Genomic DNA, 20,282 nt, shown 5'->3' on the forward strand with positions numbered 1-20,282 from the left:
GGCGTAGGTTACAAATCAGGCGTAGGGAATGGTGGGGGGGGGAGGGGGGGGCGGTTTAAAGGGAAGTTTACAAACATTAAACACTTCAGTTTTACAAATAAAGAGCCATCATCAATAATAAATGATAAATACATCAATAAATCAATCAAAAAAAATTAATAAGAAATATATTTTTTTTAAATCAATAAATAAAACATTTTCTACTTAACGACTGCAGCACCGGGAGCCCTCCAACAGCGTGCTGGGATGCCCCCCGACCCCAGTGTGTCTCTGTCAGTGTCTCTCATTCTCTGTCTGTCAGTGTCTGTGTTTCGGGGAGAGGGGGGAAGGGGGAGAGAGAGAGAGGGGGGAAGGGGGAGATGGGCGGGGAAGAAGGAGATGGGCCGGGGGGGGGGGGGGGGAAGAAGGAGATGGGCGGGGGGGCGGGGGGGGGAAAGAGAGAGAAGAAGGAGATGGGCCGGGGGGGGGGGGGAAGGAGATGGGCAAGGGGGGGGGGGGGGGGGGGGGGGGGGGAGAAGAAGGAGATGGGCGGGGAAGAAGGAGATGGGCGGGGGGGGGGGGGGGGGAGAAGGAGATGGGCGGGGGGGGGGGGAAGAAGGAGATGGGCGGGGGGGAAGAAGGAGATGGGCGGGGGGGAAGAAGGAGATGGGCGGGGGGGGGGGGAGAAGGAGATGGGCGGGGGGGGGGGGAGAAGGAGATGGGCGGGGGGGGGGGTGGGGGAGAAGGAGATGGGGGGGGGGGGTTGGGGTCGAGGTCGGGGGGGAGCGGGACTCGGGTCAGGTCGGGTCGAGTCGAGGGGGGGGGGGGGGGGGAGAGTCGTGTCGGGTCCGGTCCAGAGGCGGGCGGGGTGAGCGGGAGTAGGGTCGGGTCCAGTGAGCGGGAGTCGGGTCGGGTCCGGGGGCGGGGGGTGAGCGGGAGTCGGGTCGGGTCCGGGGGCGGGGGCGGGGGGTGAGCGGGAGTCGGGTCAGTGTCGGGTCCGGAAGCGGGAGTCGAGTCGTGCCGGGAGGAAGCAAGAGCTGGCCGTGGGAGGAGCCTTATGCACGCAGCCCCAGTGAGGCCATTCGCCCAGGGCTAGGGGCTGCGTTCTTCTGGCCCCTCCCACAGTTTTGGGCGCCTGGAGCTACTGCACTTGCGCGCCCACTGTAGCGCGCATGTGCAGAGGTCCCGGCACTGTTTTCAGCGCAGGGACCTGGCTCCGCCCCCCCCACAGCTCCTGCTGCGCTGCGCCGAGGGCCAGAGGACCTGCAGGGAGGTGGAGAATCTGGAGGGTTTTTTTAGGCGCACTTTGTGGCGCGAAAAACGGGCGTCCAGGTCGGGACTGCGCCGTTCTAGGCGCGGCTCGAAACTTGGGCCCATTGAAAGTACAATACATAGCCACTTGAATCCCAGAGGTGCAGGACCACATTACCAAACAATTTGTTATGATTGAATAAATAATAATACCTTTCGTGACCTTCCCGTCTAACCTAGAAGCATAATCAGCAACAAACCAGTATTTACTCCCAACACAAAAAGGTGCTGAAAGCTGCTCACTTGTATTTACAAATCTTAAAAGACCAACTCAGAGTTTATAACATTGTCTACAAAAACTATTTTGATTCATGACTAAAGTTCACAATATCGAATTATGCCCAGTGTACTACAAATGAATCAGTAAATGATGCATGTTTTATGCACACGTGTTCAACTTACTTCCTGTATCATCTAGTGCTCTCTGCTGACTGCTCCCATTGCACTGGTCACTCTAGAGGAAAACAAGATTTTGAAATTTAAAGCTCGTGTGTGGTTTTTATTCGTTCACAAGATGTGGGCGTCACTTACAAGGCCGGCATTTATTGCCCATCCCTAATTGCCCTTCAGAAGGGCCGCCTTCTTGAACTGCTGCAGTTCTTGTGGTGAAGGTAGTGCTGACTCGTAGCAGTTTGGTACAATTGAGTGGCTTGCTAGGCCATTTCAGAGGGCAGTTAAGAGTCAACCACATTGCTGTGGGTCTGGAGTCACGTATAGGCCAGACCAGGTAAGGACAGCAGATTTCCTACCCTAAAGGACATTAGTGAACCAGTTGGACTTTTCTGACAATCCGTACTGTATTACCTCTACTTTAATCCCAAAATGATTTTTAATATGACCAGTTATTCAGGGTCCACTTTGAGGGCGCAGCATGCTATAATAGAGTTGGACAAGGATGTCCCCAGGCTAATATAATATGGTATATAGCTAACTGTAGTCTAACTTAAGATTTTGGTTGTTTTTCTTAGTTCCGTCTCACACAATCATGGTTTAAAAAAAAAATCATTTAATTATAACAGTGTGTATTGACACCACTCTACCAGCCAATGAGATGGAGGCGGGGCTGGATTTACAGCAGAGTTTATTTGACAGTGAACAGAGGCCATTTATTTACTCAGCAGTCTATTTAAACAGAGTCTGTACAAACTACAGGGAGAGTGTGCAGGAAAGCGAGGTACAAACCGGCAAGACTGGGGGCCCAGCGGTCCAGCCGGATTTGACCGCACAATCTCAATTTTTTTTCTTCTTACGTTTCCTGCCCGGCAGCCTGCCAAATTTACAGGCTGGCTAGCTGCAGGGCAGGAAATGCAGTAGCAGGCCACAGCCAGGGACCAATTAGGGCTGGGGTGGGAAATCAGATCACAGGGCAGGCGCCAATCACAGCAGGAGCTAGAGGGAGGCTGTGATCGGCCAAAGACATCCTTGATGGGCCAAGTGGGGAGAACTGCTGCTCCTCCTGGCTGACGAGGAGTGCTATAAAAAGCACTTACTTTCTGGAGCCAGTAGCTCTTCACCTCCCTTTCTCTGCTAGGTTTCCCCAAGCCCTGGGAAATCTATCTGGCAGGAGTTAAATTCAAATCACACTCCCAACTGCACTGAGAGAGCCTGGTTTAAGTACATTAATGAACTGTCCCGCTTCTCCAAGATGGAACACTTGCATACCTTGCTACCCGTCGCTGTAAAAAGGGCAACAGGTACATATGCAGTCAGTTGGGGACCTATTCCTTTTTTTTTTTATAAACGGTTTAACCCCATCGCCTCCAACTGACCTCCTGCCACCTGTCGTGGGGGCTTAATAGAAAGGCTAGAGTGACCCAATAAAAGTAGGATTCTTTCTCCAGCAAATGGCAGTGAGTGGAGGATAGTTGAAGAATACAAATAATGTCTGTAAAATCAATCCGTGTCACTTTTTAAGCAGTGCAGTTCCCAGGGGTGATTGATGGGGAAATTAATCAATCATCTCCAATCTGTCCGGCACTTGGGCTTTCACTATATGCAGCCTAATTATAATTATGGAGGAATTATTCAAACATCTCCACTGTGGCAGGGGTGTGTGGTGTCACTCTATGCAGCCTAATTATAATTATCTTTGTTTACTTTGTAGAGAGATTGTGTGGCGTCTACTGAAGCCTCAAAAATATGTTTTTTTCTCAAATTTAAATAAAAGAAACAGAAGCCCCTTTGCAAGGGGGTGGTCTTAAAATTGAATTTTTATTACAATTTATTCTTAATAAAGCACTTTTTTCTGCAGCAACTTGCCTCTTCAGAATTAAAGTTCTTGGTTTGAGATAATGAGATAAATACTGTAAGAAATTATTTAATATGCAGATGTTTTAATTTTTTTTTCAAGAACAGGATTGGCAAATGAAGTTCAACACAGATCAATGTGAGGTATTACATTTTGGTAGGAAGAATAGGGAGGTCACAACTTGGAGGATGAGAGTCTCGGTGGGGTAGAGGAACAAGGGGATCTCGGGGTACAAATACACAAGTCACTAAAAGTTGCGACATAGGTTGCGCAAGGCCATAAAAAAAGCAAACCAAGCACTAGTTTATTTCTAGAGAAATAGAATTGAAAAGTAGGGAAGTTATACTAAACCTGTTAGACCACACTTGGGAGTACTGTGTACTGTTCTGGTCGCCATATTTTAAAAAGGAGAGAGGCATTGGAGAGGGTGCAGAGAAGATTTACAAGGATGATACCAGAAATGTGAGGGTATACATATCAGGAAAGGATGAACAGGCTGGGTCTCTTTTCTCTTGACCTAATAAAGGTCTTTAAGATTATGAAAGGTTTTGAAAGAGAGGATAGAGAGAGAATGTTTTCACTTGTGGGGAAGAGCATAACTTGAGGCCATCAATATAAGACAGTCACCATGAAATCCAATAGGGAATTCAGAAGAAACTTCTTTACCCAGAGAGCGGTGAGAATGTGGAACTCGCTACCACAGGGAGTGGTTGAAGCAAATAGTATCGATGCATTTAAGGGGAGACTAGACAAGCATATGAGGGAGAAGGGAATAGAGGGTTATGCTGATTGATTTAGATGAGGAAAGACGAAGGAGGCTCGAGTGGAGCATAAATGGACTGATTGGGCCGAATGACCGGTTTCTGTGTCATATATCATATATAATCCTATGTAGGATTGATGGAGCTGAAGTTATTAACTAATTTCATGCTTGGTATCTATTTGAAGTCCGTTAATATCCAAATTTATCATTTTTTTAATTAATATTTTTAGAAAAAAGATATCAAGTTACTCATAATTGTTTGTAAGAACTGCTTGGGCATTCATTCATCTTCAATTGTGGTAGATAAAACCAATAACTATTCTAGTTCAAATACAGAACATTTATTCATACAGATTTTAACAAAACAATATAAAAATAACTCGTTCAACTGTAAATTCACTGATTTACCTCTCTAAATAGGTGAAGTACTGATTTTTTAATAGTCTCCTCTTCTTTCACTTGCATTTTTGTTAATCTACTAAAGTCTGAGCATCTCTGAGGTTTAATGTTCATATTTTGATACATTTTTCCTTCAATACTCTTAAATAGAACACTCATCGACCGTGGTAAGATACCCACATCGTGGTCTGGCCCTGCAACAAGACAGAATAGTAATAATAATCAAGTATAACAACATTTAAGAAAAGAAAATCTAAATATTCTTTCCATAATTTTGTTTTAAACAAACCTTGAAATGTGTATGTTTTTCCTGCATTGGTGACACCATAGGTAAACACCAAACAGTTCTGTCCGTTCAAAACTTCCTCAATGAGTGGTTTTACTGTTCCAAATATTTCTCTTTGTTTAGTTTCTGGTCCATAAACCTAAAAGTTAAAATATATTTATATATATATTTTTTAAATATTCAGGCTTATTTAGCATATCAGTATCAATATGCACAAGAGAAAAAGAAAAAGATTTGCACTTAAGCCAGTAACATCACACAAAGTGGTCATCTGGCAGTGAAGCAACATTGCCAGACCTAACCCAACAGTATACCGCAAATAGTGCAGGTCTACCCACTAGGTCAGCTGGCAAGGAGCTAGTCGACAGATATATTATAACAACTTGTATTTATATAGCACCCATGTGCTGGCGCATATTTACACTAAGGGAGAATGAGTAGACACCAAACATGGAGAAAGATGAGAAAATGGATGGAGAGTGTAGAATGGGGAACTAAAGGTACAATCTAAGAGGATACATATTTTTTAAAACAAGGTTTTTGAAAGCCGGATGGATGGCAATCAACAACTGTAACTTGCATTTATATAGCACCTTTAAATGTAGTAAAACTTCCCAAGATGCTTCAAAGGAGCACAATCAGACAGAAATTGACACCAATCCAAAGAAGCAGTCATTAGCATGGGTGAGCAAAAGCTTGGTCGAAGAGGCAAGTTTTGAGGAGGAGAAATGTGGAGAAGCGGAGGGATTTAGGGAGGGAATACCAGAGCTTAGGGCCTAGATAGCAGAAGGCATGGCTGCCAATGGTGTGGCAAAAGAAATAGGGGATGCACAAGAGGCAAGAATTGGAGAAATGCAGAGTTCTGAGGGTTGTAGGGCTGGAGGAAGTTAGAAATGGGGAGAGGTGAAGCCATGCAGGGATTTGAACACAAGGAGAATTTAAAAATCAAGACGTTTTGAGGTCTGGGAGCCAACGTAGATCAGCGAGCACAGGGCTAATGGATGTTCAGGATTTGAAGCAAGTTGGGATCCGGACAGCAGGGTTTTGGATGAGCTCAAGTTTATGGAGGGTGGAAGATGGGAGGCTGGCCTGGAGAGCATTGGAATATTCGAGTCGGAGGTAACAAAAGCATGGATGAGGATTCAGCAGATGAGCGGAGGTGGGGTGGGGAATCTGTGTGATGGAGAAGGTTTGGGGTCGGAAACTCAGCTCAGGGTCAAATAGGACAGTCGAGAACAGTCTGGTTCAGCTCAAAATTGGAATTAAATCAGTAGCTAGGGAACAAAGTTTGTGGTAGGGGCCCAAGTCAATGGCTTTGGTCTTAATATTTTAATTGGAGGATATCGGAGGGGGACTGTTTACAATACCAGCTAACATGGGGGCCAGGAAGGGAAGTTGGGTGGGAATAGGGTCGAGAGAGCAAGAGGCCGTCTCATGGACGAGTTAGGCTCTGAGAGATAGGAGAGAAATTAAAGGGCTAGGGCACAGGAAACCTCGGGGGGGGGGGGGGGGGGAAGAAAGAGCTTGGCATCGTGGATAAGGGGAAGTGAGGGTCGCAGTAGAGGCAGCTGAACAGATGGCCCCAATCTTAGTGAGAAAGAAGACCAAAGCTCTTCACATTCGTTGGGAGGCAGGGGAGAGTGATTCAAGAACACGGTTGGTAGTGAAGAAAAGAAGCCGGGAGTTATCTTTGCATTCCAGTATGAACTTGGCATAGTGAGCAGTTTTGACTGAGCTTGGCATGGTCCACCCAGATCTGGGGATGAATGGCTAAACCAGTTATGCGTCAAAATTGTTCAAATTTGGATTTAAGGGAGCAAAGTGGTCATACCAAGGTGGGAGAAGGATTTTACTGTGGACAAGAGCATCCAAGGTGGCGCTGATGGTGTGATTGAGCAGAGTGGTAGCTGAAGACATATCGTACGGAGGGACAAAGACCAGCCTAGGAGTTTGAAAGTGTTGTGCAAGAGATTTTTTTTGGGGGGTGGGGGGGGAAAGAGAAGAGTTTATTACAGGGGCAGATGCAGAAGGGACTGGAGATGCGATTGGCGAAGGAGGGTAGATAATTCCACAGAGCAAATGCATAGTGCATAGTAACTTAATGACTAAGCACCAATGAAGACAGAGGGCGAAGGGTGCATCGAGCATTTCTGTGTTAGGGAAGTAATGCATGCAGATATTAGGCAGGAGAGAACTAAGGTTGGATGGGGCAAGTCCATAGAGATTGAAAACAAAAGATGAGAATTTTGAAACTGACATTCCGGAGCAGTGAGCCAGTGCAAAGGGAACTTGGTGAAGGGATGGAGATGACAAAGACTTGGGGCTAGACTGTCCAATGAGCCCCTCAATGCCCGATTGCCCGCTCAGAAAAAAGGCTAACGTTTGGTAAGTAACGCGGGCAAGAATTTCCACTTTTATATTAAAACTAATCGCCCGGCAAGAAAATGGCCGATACACATTTATTTTCGGCGGTTATGGGGAAACTAAGGAAAACGGGTGGTTTCTTAAAAATTTAGTCTGAGGCTGCGGTTGGGCCTAGGGAGGGGGGAAAACTTTTTTTTAAAAATTTCAATAAAAAAAATAAAAACATAAAAAGCATTCCCAACACACTTTTTACACCTAATCGCCGTTTTAAAATTTAAAAAAAAGAACCTTTAACTTACCTTTCTTTGCAGACTACTCACCTACCGCCTTTTTATAGGGCGGTTCCCTCGGCGATCTGGATGTGCTTCCGTTGAGGCCAAACTTACGCCATGGCGATTTTCTCGGCGTTGCACGTCGGCGGTTTGGTCCCGGTGGGCGTTTTCAGATTTGGGCAATACCACTAAAAAACTAAGGGGAAAACTTTCGCCGGGCGGAAAAACAGCTGTACCGCCGAGAAAATCGCCGAAAATGATAGGAAAGTCTAGCCCTTGCACTATTGTCTTTTAGGATGAGTTAAAACTTTTGGTGGAATGATGTAGAAAACCCAGCTACAAGTGTTGGAAAAGTCATGCCTTGAAGCAATGATGGTATGGACTAGGGAGTAAATGATGGGCGTGGAAGAATGCTGTTTTGGTAAGGCAGCCAGGAAGGGTGATAAAATCAGTGTCTCTGGCCTTGAGTCTAAGTGAAGAAGATGTCAATATTCAGATAGAGAAATTGTGTTTCATCCAGCTGTATTATCTCATATCCAGGATATGTGCAGACCATTTCAACTTCTTTCTAAACATTACTTTGCAAGTATAACTACATAGTGCACATACACACCAGTTTTCAAAGTTTATGGGAAACCAAAAGTGTCACACATGCAGCACGCTTAATGATCACCTGCCTGCAAGTGAAACACAATACACCATTTTTCAGTCAAACACTAGATTATGATGTTCTAATGCTCTTTTTCTGTTCTAATGCACAAGACCTTCTGATTCAAGCATTATTTTATGTTCATGGCCAATGTAGTTGTCGTGGAGAGGCTGAAAAAGCCAATTACTTATCAAATTTAGACCGTGGTCAATATCTAAATTTTCATTTTAAATGCAGAACTTTGTCATCATATTATTGTACCCTTTCTTGACGAAGTTCGTAATATTTGGGGGAGGGGGGAATTATCTCAAAATAAATGCAGATGAACAGGTCATTTTGTGCATTTTAGCACTTCCAGCTCAATGAACTTAGTCTGCCCATCACAGCATCCAATCATTTCTTCAATTGTCCCATGGTTTTCACCTGCATCTAGAAACACAAAGTTCCCTCTGTGCGAAGAACTGCCATTCTTAAATTAGTCTTTTACAACTTTGAACCGTGCCCCCCTAGTATTTTTTTCCCTACTGTTAGTTTAAAGTAATGTTCCATTTTAGCTCTTTTGCACAAGTTATCTCATACACCAGTGACACTTTTTAGGGATCTATAATTCTCTATTCCTATTACTGTACTGCCTTCGGACACGAGAAACCAATCCTGTGGATCATCTCTGCACTGTTTCCAGAGCAATACCCAGATCTCAAGGCATGATCTGATCAGAGCACTATCATTTTGCCATGATTTCCTTCAATTTGTAATCTACTGCTACACAGTTCAGCATTTAACTTGCTTTGTTGATTAAATCATTGCGGAGCAACAATGTGACCATAACCTCTAGATCGTTCAACATTGCCCTTAAAGTTTCAACAGCATGCAAGAAGTTCTTGTCCATCTTTCTTCCTATTTTTTGTTATTACATTTAATCTGATATTCAGCCTAAATGTATATTGTGTCAAATTTATTTGTTAGTTCTCAAATTAGGCTTCTTTGATTGAATTGCCCCGTCCAATTGGTAGAGTTATGAACAATTAGTTACTTCTGTTACCCAAGAATAATGAACATTGAGTTACCTTTAGAATAGAATCAGAAATTTACGGCACAGGAGGCCATTTGGCCCGTTGTGTCTGTGTCGGCCGAAAAAGAGCTATCCAGCCTAATCCCATTTTCCAGCTCTTGGTCTGTAGCCTTCCAGGTTACAGCACTTCAAGTGCTCATCAAAGTACTTTTAAATGTAATGAAGGTTTCTGCCCATCACCCTTTCAGGTAGTGCATTCGAGACCCCCACCACCCTCTGGGTGAAAACATTTCTCCTCAACTCCCCTCTAATCCTTCTACCAATTACTTTAAATCTATGCCCCCTGGTTATTTACCTCTCTAAGGGGAATAGGTCCTGCCTATCCACTCTATCTACATCCTCAATTTTGCACAGCTCAATTAAATCTCCCCTCAGTCTCCTCTGTTCCAAAGAAAACAACCCCAGTCTATCCAATCTTTCCTTATGGCTAAAACATTCCAGTCCTGGTAACATTCTTGTAAATCTCCTCTGTACCCTCTCTAATGCAATCACATCTTTATGTAATGTGGTGACCAGAACTGTACACAGTACTCTAAAAATCACTAGTTAAGCTACAGCTAGAGTTCCAGCATAATCTCCCTCTTCTTATAGTCTAAGCCTCAGCTAATAAAGGAAAGTATCCCATATGCCTTCTTAACCACCTTATTTGCCTGCCCTGCTACCTTCAAGGATCTGTGGACATGCACTCCAAGGGCCCTTTGTTCCTCTACACTTCTCAGTATCCTACCATTTATTTGTATTCCCTTGTCTTTTAAGCATTCCCCATAGGTATTACCTCACAATTCTGCAGATTGAATTTCATTTGGCACTGCTCTGCCCACCTGACTAGTCCATTGATATCTTCCTGCAGTCTACAGCTTTCTTTCACTATCAACCACAGACAATTTTTGTATTATCTTCAAACTTCTTAATCATGCCCCACACATCAAAGTCTAAATCACTGATATATTCCACAAAAAGTAAGGGATCCAGTAGAGTCCTGCGTAACCCCACTGGAAACAGCCTTCCAGTCACAAAAACACCCGTCGACCATTACCCTTTGCTTCCTAAAAACTTCCAATTTTGGATCCAACTTGACACTTTCCCTTGGATGACATTGGCTTTTACTTTCCTGACCAATCTGCCATGTGGGACCTTGTCAAAAGCCTTGCTAAAATCCATGTAGACTACATCAAAACCACTGCCCTTATCCGACCTTCCCTTAACAAATCCTTGATTAATCCGTGCCTTTCTAAATGATGATTTATACTGTCCCTCAGAATTTTTTCCAATAATTTGCTCAAGGTTAGGCTGATTTGCCTGTAAGTATTCAGACTCTCTCTTTCTCCTTTTTAAACAACGGTACAATGTTAGCAATCCTCTGGCACCATGCCTGGAGCCAGAGAGGATTGGAAAATGAAATTGGAGCCTCTGCTTTTCCTCCCTTGCTTCTCTTAGCAGTCTGGGATACATTTCATCCGGGCCTACTTTCTACTTTCAAAGATGCTAAATTCCTTAATACGGGAGGCCCCTCTCACTATGTTTATCCCATCTAATATTTCACACACTTCCTCCTTAACTACAATATTTACATCATCCCTCTTTTGTGAAGACAGATGTAAAGTATTCATTAGGAACCATACCCATGTCTTCCACCTCTGCACACAGGTTACATAAGAACATAAGAAATAGGAGCAGGAGTAGGCCATACAGCCCCTCGAGCCTGCTCTGCCATGTAATACAATCATGGCGGATCCGATCATGGACTCAGCTCCACTTCCCTGCCCGCTCCCCATAACCCCTTATCGGTTAAGAAACTGTCTATTTCTGTCTTAAATTTATTCAATGTCCCAGCTTCCACAGCTCTCTGAGGCAGCAAATTCCACAACCCTCAGAAGAAATTCCTCCTCCTCTCAGTTTTAACTAGGTGACCCCTTATTCTAAGATTATGCCCCCTGGTTCTAGTCTTCCCTATCAGTGGAAACATCCTCTCTGCATCCACCTGGTCAAGCCCCCTCATAATCTTATACATTTCAATAAGATCATCTCTCATTCTTCTGAATTCCAATGAGTAGAGGTCCAACCTACTCAACCTTTCCTCATAAGTCAACCTCCCTCCCTCCCTCCCTCCCCATCTCCAGAATCAACCAAGTGAACCTTTATGAACTTTTTGGTCCCTCATCGGTCCTACTCTTTCCTTAGTTTTCCTCTTGCTCTATGTATTTATTAAAACATCTTTGGGTTTTCCTTGATTTTACTCGCCAATATTTTTTCTTATCCTCTGTTTTCCTAATTTACTTTCACCCCTGCATTTTCTATACTCCTCTAGGTTTTTTGTAGTATTCCTTAAAACCAAGTCCAGAACTGCCCCCTCTCTTGTTGGGATTGCTACATACTAGCTAAAAAAAAAAGTTCTCCTGAATGCATTTTATGAATTCTGCACCCTCTACACCTTTTACACTAATTCTATCCCAGTTACTTTTAGGGTAGTTGAAATCTCCTACTACTGCCCTATTGTTTTTGCAGTTCTCAGAAATGTTGCCTACATATTTGTTCTTCTATCTCCCTCTGACTTTTTTGGGGTTTATAAGACACTCCCAGCATTGTGATCAATGTTCTCTCTAAGCTGTGCGGCTGCGCAGTTCTCTGCTGGTCCTGTTCGGTCTCGGCTTTTTCAAATGTTAATTTTTGCGCATGCGCGAAACTGTGAATGGTCTGCACACCCCCAAAAAATTAGGGGGGGAAACAGTGATTGTGATTGCCCCTTTTTTGTTCTTCAATTCAACCCAGATGGCCTCATTTGATGATCCTTAGTAACATATCATCCCTCCTCACAGGATAATTGTTTCTTTATCCAATATTGCAACCACCCTCCTTTTTTCCCCCCCATCTCGTCTGAAAATTCTGTAACCTGGAATGTTGAGCTGCCATTCCTGCCCTTCTTTAAGCCATGTTTAATACTTCCACATGTCTATCTGTGTCCTCAGCTCATCTGCCTTAATCACTAGACTCTTTGCATTGAAGTAGGTACCATTAAGCACTGCCAAACTTCCTTGTTACCCAAGGTAGTTTCATTTTTGATAGTCATGAAATTTTAAGCTAGAAATGTGTCACAAATGCAGTAGGCCTTAGCTACTATCTTTAAATGCATGCAGACTTAGGCTAAGAAAAGGAATTTATCAGATACAGAACTCAGTTTAAAAGCACAAATAATTGTGCCAATTAAGATTGCCATTAGTGTCAGCGGTTGCTCAATGGGGAGCACCCTCACCAGAGTCAGAAGGTTGTGGGATCAGGTCCCGGTCCAGGCAGCGGGCGGTCGAGGGGGTCGTTCAGCCTGACTGCCTGCCTCTCTTCCGCGCGTACATCCGGGCCAGATTGTCCCTGGAGATGGAGCACGCGGTGTCCACCGGTACGCTCGCGGCCAAGGAGAAGTGGGCGCCGGAGGGACTGGAGGGCATTATTACCCCTAGCAACCAAATTTTAATTTGATTTTATATGTTTTAAAGTTTAATTTGCTTTAATTGCCGGATTTTTAGTGTCCCCCTCCCCTTTTATAGGGGGCACTTGTAAAATTTATGCTTTAGTGCCAAACAAAAAAAAAAGGGCCTTGATAAGTGTTGGAGTGTCCCCCAGATTAGGGGGCACTCGATTTAACTGTTTAATTTTGTTTTGCAAAAAGAATTGTGGGATCAGGTCCCACTTCAGGGACTTGAGCACTTAAATCTAGGCTGATACCCCAGTGCAGTGTTGAGGGAGCACTGCACTGTCAGAGGTGCTGTTTTTTGGATGAGATGTTAAACAGAGGCCCTGTCTGCTCCCTCAGGTGGACGTAAAAGATCCCACGGCACTATTTCGAAGAGGAGCAGGGGAGCTAGCCAATATTTATCCCTCAATCAACATAACAACAATAGATGATCTGTTTGTGGGAGCTTGCTTGTGCAAATTGACTGCCGGGTTTCCTACAACACTCCAAAAGTACTTGATTGACTGTAAAGCGCTTCAAGACGTCCAGTGGTCGTGAAAGGTGCTATTATAAAATGCAAGTCTTTCTTTCTTATGCTAGCCTGTAAAATACACAACACACTATGATTGCAATTCCGGGTTTAGGTGCATGTGCTTCGCAAACCTAAAACCAGAACTTGCGCGGCTCCTATGGGCATGCACGCACTTCGTACACGCCCGTAGGGGCCGCGAATTCAGGCACTATATTTCTTACTTACATGAGAAAATGTAAAGTGTTGCACCATTGGGCCAACTCCTCGATCACTACATCGGGAACTCAAGGAATTTCGTGGTGGTTTCAGAATCACACTAGTTAAGTTTTCTATTAGCACACAGCCCTAGAAGGAGAGAGTTTGACATATCAGCATAAATAGCAATGGGGTCAACATTTAAAGATAGTTTACTTTTCAAAGTAATTTAGGTAACCAACCTGAGATTCATTTTGTGCGACTTCAGGTTCAGTGAAAGGTCTAATACGAAGATGAACACACATATGATCCTTTGTACTTGAACAATTTTGTTGAACCTGTAAAAAATAAAAATTTTATATTTTTCAAGACATCAAAAGAAAACAAATTGCAAGTCCATATTTTTTAAATCACTCAGGATGTGGGTGTTGCCATCAATGCCAGCATTTATTGCCCATTTCCCTGAGCATTCTTGAATCACTGCAGTCCATGTGATGAAGGTACTCCCACAAAGTTGTTAGGTAGGGAGTACCAGGATTTTGACGCAGCACAGATGAAGGAATGGAAATACATGTCCAAGTCAGGATGGTATGTAACTTGGAGGGGATCTTGCAGATGATGGTGTTCCCATGCACCTGCTGTCTTGTCCTTCTAGGTGGTGGAGGTTATGGGTTTGGGAGGTGGTACCCAAGAAGCCTTGGTGACTTGCTTCAGTGCATCGTGTTGACAGTAGACACTGCAGCCACAGTACACTAGTTGTAAAGGGAATGGATGGTTAAGCTGGTTGATGAGGTGCCCATCAAGCAGACTTCTACATCCTGGATGGTGTTGAGCATCTCTAGTGTTGTTGCAGCTGCGCTCATCCAGGCAAGTAAAGAGTATTTCATCACACTCCTGACATGTGTCTTATAATTGGTGGAGTGGCTTTGTAGAGTCAGGAGGTGAGCCACTCACTGCAGAATACCCAATTTCTGACCTGCTCTAGTAGTCACGATATTTATATGTCCAGTTATAAGTTTCTGGTCAATGGTGATCCCCACCCCACCCCACCCCACCCAAGATGTTGATGGCGGGTGATTCAGTGATAGTAATGCCACTGAATGTCAAGAAAAGTGGTTCGGCTCTCACTTGCTGGAGATGGTAATTGCATCGAACTTGTGTGACCTGAATGTTACTTTCCACTCATCAGCCCAAGCCCAGATGATGTCCCGGTCTTGCTGCATGCGGCCAAATCCTATTATATATTTACCACATGTGACGAGTTTGAATTTCCTTCCTTGCAAAGTTCATCAATCAAATCCTTTCTAATGTCTTGAAAATCCTCCGCAGTAGACACCTCATGTTTGTTATTCACAATTGCATGTGATTGTATAAATGTGAACTTTGAGTTTAGTACCGGCTCCATTGTGCTAAGAAAAAAAACAAATATTGGTAAATTACATTTTATTTATTTTTGAATTTTGAAAAAGTTGCAAACTATTGTGTTTGTGTAAAGTATAATAAATGCTAGCCAAAAGCCTCTATTTTCCCCAAATGTGAGAATGCTTGGAACTTATGTCACACAATTCATGGCTTGTTTCAACTGACATGATCTCTGTATTTTGGCTGGTATCGGTCATGTGACAATACAACTTTGTTTACTAAGTTTCTATATTGTCTAGATATAGTTTTAACATGCAAATTACATTTGTTTCATAAGACAAACTAATTTATTTACAATATTGCACTTCCATAGTGAATCCACACTTCATTACAAAATTTCAAATTGATGTTTCCGGTCCTACTGACAGCAGAACCAGCAGCCAATTCATGCCACTAATCCATCAACAAATCTGCTTATTGTAGTTTATTCATACTTGTAACAAAAAAAGGGGAACACAGAGTAGAGAGGACACATTATAATGTTAGCACATATCCATCAGACCAGTCACACTTAAGTGATTATAAGCAGAGGTGAGATTAGTACATGGTGCAAACAAAGAGGGAAATCTCAAAAAGAGAATCCTGGACTTGGCGGGGGGGGGAGGGGGGGAGGGAAGCAGCAGAAATAGCTTCTATAATACAAAATCTAAAAACAAGATAGAAAGGGAGATATATTTGATAAACTATTGAAACTTAGCAAGGGTGGATTGCATCCGATATAAATATATATTATATATATATAAAAACATGTATTAGAAAGGGGAAGAGTGCCTGAGGATTGGCCGACAGCGAATGCGATTCCAATGGAGATAGAACAAGCCCAGAGAACTACAGACCAATTAGGTTAATGTAACTGGTAAGAAAGATAATGGAATCCTTACTGTAATAGAAAAACATCTAGAAACTGAAAACATAATAAAGAGTAATCAGCACAGATTCCAAAAGGGAAGGTCATGCTTGACCAACTTCATTGAATTCTTTGAAGTAGTAACAGAAAAAGGTAGGCAAGGGTAGTGCAGTAGATGCAATATATCTGGATTTCCAAAGTCTTCGATTAGATACCACATAGTAGACTCACAACTAAGGTCAAAACATGGAGTCTGGGGACAAGTAGCAGAATGGATAGCAAGCTGGCTACAAAACAGAAAGTAGGGGTTAAAGAGTAACTTGGACTGGCAAATGGTGGGAAGTGTTACTCCACCAGAATCATTGTTGTTCACCATTTACATAAATGATTTGGACTCCGGAATCGGAATTACAATTTCAAAATTTGCCGATGACAACAAATTTGGGGGGTGCAGTTTATGGAGGAGGACTATGACAAAATGCAGGATGACATTAATAACCTTGCAAAATGGGCATGTAAAAAAGCAAACAAGGCACTGGGGTTAATTTATAGGATAGAACTGAAAAGCAGAGAAATTATGTTAGACTTTTACAGAACCTTGGTAAGACCACACTTGCAGTACTGTGAACAGTTCTGGTCTCCAAAAGGGATCCAGAGCCACTGGAGAAGGTGCAAAAAATACTTACTGGAATGATACCAGAACTGAGACGTAATAAGTATCAGGAAAGATTGAACAGACTGGGGCTCTGTTCTCGAGAAAAGAGGGCTGAGGACTGACCTGATAGAGGTCTTCAAGATTACAATACGGTTTGATTAAGAGTTGTCGTGGAGAAGATGTTTTCACTTGCAGGCAAGACCAGAACAAGGGGCCATAAATATAAGATGGTCACTAAAACATCCAATAAAGAATTTAGTAGAAATTACTTCACCCAGAGAGTGGTTAGAGCGCCTTTAAGGGGAAGCTAGATAAGTGCATGAGGGAGAAAGAAATGGAAGGTGTGCAGATAAGGTTAGAAGAAAAGGGGTGGGAGGAGGCTCTCATGTGAAGAGGGGTGGGAGGAAGCCTGTTTCTGTGCTGTAAATTATATCTAATCTGTTTTCAGGGATTGGGGGAAAGGATTGTTGGGACAAGACACAGATCTCCCCACTCTTGTTCAAATAGTGCCATGGGATCCTTTACGTGCACCTAGGTTAACATCTTATCCAAAGGACAGTTGCTTTAACCATACATCACACACTCCGTGTTACACTGCAGTGTATCAGTCTAGATTATAAAGCTGACTAAAAAAAAAATCAATGTTCAGACCAAAGTGCCCAGGAGAAAGATCGAATACTATCCCTGGAAGCTTGCGTTGAACATGACCAGAACAGTGTACAGGGGCAGAGCTGTCGGAGCTGTGGACAACTGGGCCGGCCGACACTCTGTTCACACACACACCAGAGTAGACCCAGGGCAGCAGGTAAACGGTGGAGGTGGAGGTGAGGGGACACTCCGAGAGAGAGAGAGAGAGCCTCGGTAATCCAGCACTGGGCTTACCTGGACTGCGAGGGCCGGGAACGCTGTGCTTGTGCGGCCAGCCAGCCGGCCGGACACCCACTCCCTGTCAGTCCTGTGGGCGGCCTCGGGCCCCAGCTCACACTGCGACCGCCGGCGCTCCCCCCCTCTCTCCCCCACTACCCCCCTCTCTCCCCCACTACCCCCCTCTCTCCCCCACTACCCCCCTCTCTCTCTCTCCCCCACTACCCCCCTCTCTCTCTCTCTCTCTCTCCCCCACTACCCCCCCTCTCTCTCTCTCTCCCCCACTACCCCCCTCTCTCTCTCCCCCCCACTACCCCCCTCTCTCTCTCCCCCCCACTACCCCTCTCTCTCTCCCCCCCACTACCCCTCTCTCTCTCTCTCCCCCCACTACCCCTCTCTCTCTCCCCCCCACTACCCCTCTCTCTCTCTCTCCCCCCCACTACCCCTCTCTCTCTCTCTCCCCCCCACTACCCCTCTCTCTCTCTCTCCCCCCCACTACCCCTCTCTCTCTCTCTCCCCCCACTACCCCTCTCTCTCTCTCTCCCCCCCACTACCCCTCTCTCTCTCTCTCCCCCCCACTACCCCTCTCTCTCTCTCTCCCCCCCACTACCCCTCTCTCTCTCTCTCCCCCCCACTACCCCTCTCTCTCTCTCTCCCCCCCACTACCCCTCTCTCTCTCTCTCTCTCTCTAACTCTAACGCTTCTCCTTCCCCCTCTCCTTCTCCTTCTCCTTCACGCTTCGCTCGCGCTCTCTCCCTCTCACTAACGTTTCTCCCGCGCTCCCTACTTTTCAAATTGCACCAATCAGCAGCGGGCAGCGCGCGGGGCACCACGGGCCGGGCTAACGGCGCCTGTTGGCGGGCTGGCCCTGACGGGAGTGCGTAAGGGTCGGGTCGGGTCGCCGGCTGATATCAGTAAGGAGAAAGTGCTGCTATTGCTGTAGGGTCGCCGGCTGATATCAGTAAGGAGAAAGTGCTGCAGTAGTATTATTATTCGGACAGCGACAAGTAGAAGGAGGGCGCACAGCAGTGTGGTCAGTGTGGTTTTCCGGGCCTCGCTGCTCGAGTTGTCGCTCTTGGGTGGAAAGTGGGGCCCCGGAGCGGACGGCGGCTGTGAAGCGGGTGGGGAGCGAAGCGTTTATCCTCCGAGGCGGAAGGGTCAAGTCGCTGACCCGAGCATCCAATTCCTCTCGCGCTTTTGCAAGCATGGCGCTTTTCACAGACTTAAACCTCGTCAACGCCGCCGACAAAAAGCGACTGCAAAGCGTCATCGAAACCGCGGCGCATCGTGAGTAGTGGGTTCTGAGCATGTCCGAGTAATGCGGAACTTCTGGCGTCTTTTCATTGAGCTTTTTGTCTACTTTATGTATTATGACCAGCTGCTTTCCATTCTTTACAGTAGCAGACCCACGTGCTGCATTGGGCTTACAATTGAAGCACTTTCCCAAACGAGAAAAACTTCACGTGCTTTTAAAAAAATATATATATTGAAGCCGTGTACAATCAGAAATCTGGTGTGGTGGTAAATAAACAGGGCAATCTGACTTTTGTTCTTTTCCACTCTCTTCACTTTGGTGGCAAAAGCCTTCATCACTCCTCCGCTCTGGAGCTCTCTTTCTAAACTGCTCCACTGTGCTACCTTCAGAAGCCTCCTCCAAGTCATGTGGGTTTAAGTCCCACTCCAGTGCTGAGGCAGTGCTCTGGCACTGTCAGAGGTGCCGTCTTTCGGATGAGACATTAAACCAAAGCCCCGTCTGCTCCCCCTCCAGTGGACGTAAAAGATCCCACTGCATTATTTCAAAGAAGAGCAGGGGAGTTATCCCCGGTGTCCTGGCCAATATTTATCCCTCAATCAACATAACAAAAACACGATCCGGTCATTATCACATTGCTGTTTGTGGGAGCTTGCTTGTGCGCAAATTAAATTGGCTGCTGCGTTTTCTACATTACAATGGCGACAACACTTCAAAAGTACTTCAGTGACTGTAAAGAGCTTTGAAACGTCCAGTGGCCTTGAAAGGTGTTATACAGTGTCTTGGGTAATCCTTGCCACTGGACCAAGATCTGGCTCCGTCAAGCCCGTGTGGTGGCTGGTGTGCAACAGCCACCCCACGTTAAAAAACATTCACGCACAGGCATCTTCCACCCTTCAGGATTTGGTTCAGATCCTTCATTGAAACACCTGTGAACATCCTTTTTTTTTCGCGTGGAAGCAAGTCATCCATGTTTCGAGGGACTGCCTATGAAGATACAAATCCAAGTTTTTCTTTAAAATTCTGACGGGGTTAGACAGGTTAGATGCAGGAAGAATGTTCCCAATGTTGGGGAAGTCCAGAACCAGGGGAAACAGTCTAAGGATAAGGGGTAAGCCATTTAGGACCGAGATGAGGAGGAATTTCTTCACCCAGAAAGTGGTGAACCTGTGGAATTCTCTACCACAGAAAGTTGTTGAGGCCAATTCACTAAATATATTCAAAAAGGAATTAGATGGAGTCTTTACTACTAGGGGAATCAAGGGGTATGGTGAGAAAGCAGGAATGGGGTACTGAAGTTGCATGTTCAGCCATGAACTCATTGAATGGCGGTGCAGGCTAGAAGGGCCGAATGGCCTACTCCTGCACCTATTTTCTATGTTTCAAACCATCCTCTACAATTGAGTCTTTGATCACCGGTCATAACTTTCCTATTTCCTATTTGGTGTCCACTGATCCATGAATCAATTTGAATCATTTGCTAAGTAAAAAGTGCAATAAGCTGTGGTTAACTCTGTATGTACCTTCTACCCTCCATACTGCCTTATCACACACTTGTCTGGGGAGAGAGTCTTGTTTTACTCCCTATATTGCTGGTAATGATACGGCTCAAATTGGCAATAAGTGCACAATTTTAAGCACACTGTCATACTTTTCTTTGGGGGGGGGAGGAAGTTGGGCTGTGTCTCCTTACTTGCAATATAGATATATATAGAGACAGTAAAACA

General features: G+C 44.8%; 2 protein-coding genes across 2 annotated transcripts in view; one reads left to right on the forward strand and one right to left on the reverse strand.

Moving 5' to 3' along the window:
• LOC139260377 (kinesin-like protein KIF20B) overlaps positions 1-17,441 on the reverse strand; it is a 113,921-nt gene extending 96,480 nt beyond the window's left edge. The window contains exons 1-7 of the mRNA XM_070876931.1: positions 17,322-17,441; positions 14,765-14,924; positions 13,758-13,853; positions 13,546-13,665; positions 4,990-5,125; positions 4,710-4,894; positions 1,693-1,744 (exon numbers count right to left, since the gene is read on the reverse strand). Coding sequence (XP_070733032.1) covers positions 1,693-1,744; positions 4,710-4,894; positions 4,990-5,125; positions 13,546-13,665; positions 13,758-13,853; positions 14,765-14,920 — 745 coding nt within the window. The 5' untranslated portion in view covers positions 14,921-14,924; positions 17,322-17,441. The remainder of the gene's footprint in view (positions 1-1,692; positions 1,745-4,709; positions 4,895-4,989; positions 5,126-13,545; positions 13,666-13,757; positions 13,854-14,764; positions 14,925-17,321) is intronic.
• A 706-nt stretch (positions 17,442-18,147) lies between these two features.
• rpp30 (ribonuclease P/MRP 30 subunit) overlaps positions 18,148-20,282 on the forward strand; it is a 48,699-nt gene continuing 46,564 nt past the window's right edge. The window contains exon 1 of the mRNA XM_070876933.1: positions 18,148-18,590. Within this exon, the coding sequence (XP_070733034.1) occupies positions 18,509-18,590 (82 nt within the window). The 5' untranslated portion in view covers positions 18,148-18,508. The remainder of the gene's footprint in view (positions 18,591-20,282) is intronic.

This window comes from Pristiophorus japonicus, chromosome 3 (assembly GCF_044704955.1).
Source record: "Pristiophorus japonicus isolate sPriJap1 chromosome 3, sPriJap1.hap1, whole genome shotgun sequence".
NCBI lineage: Eukaryota > Metazoa > Chordata > Chondrichthyes > Pristiophoridae > Pristiophorus > Pristiophorus japonicus.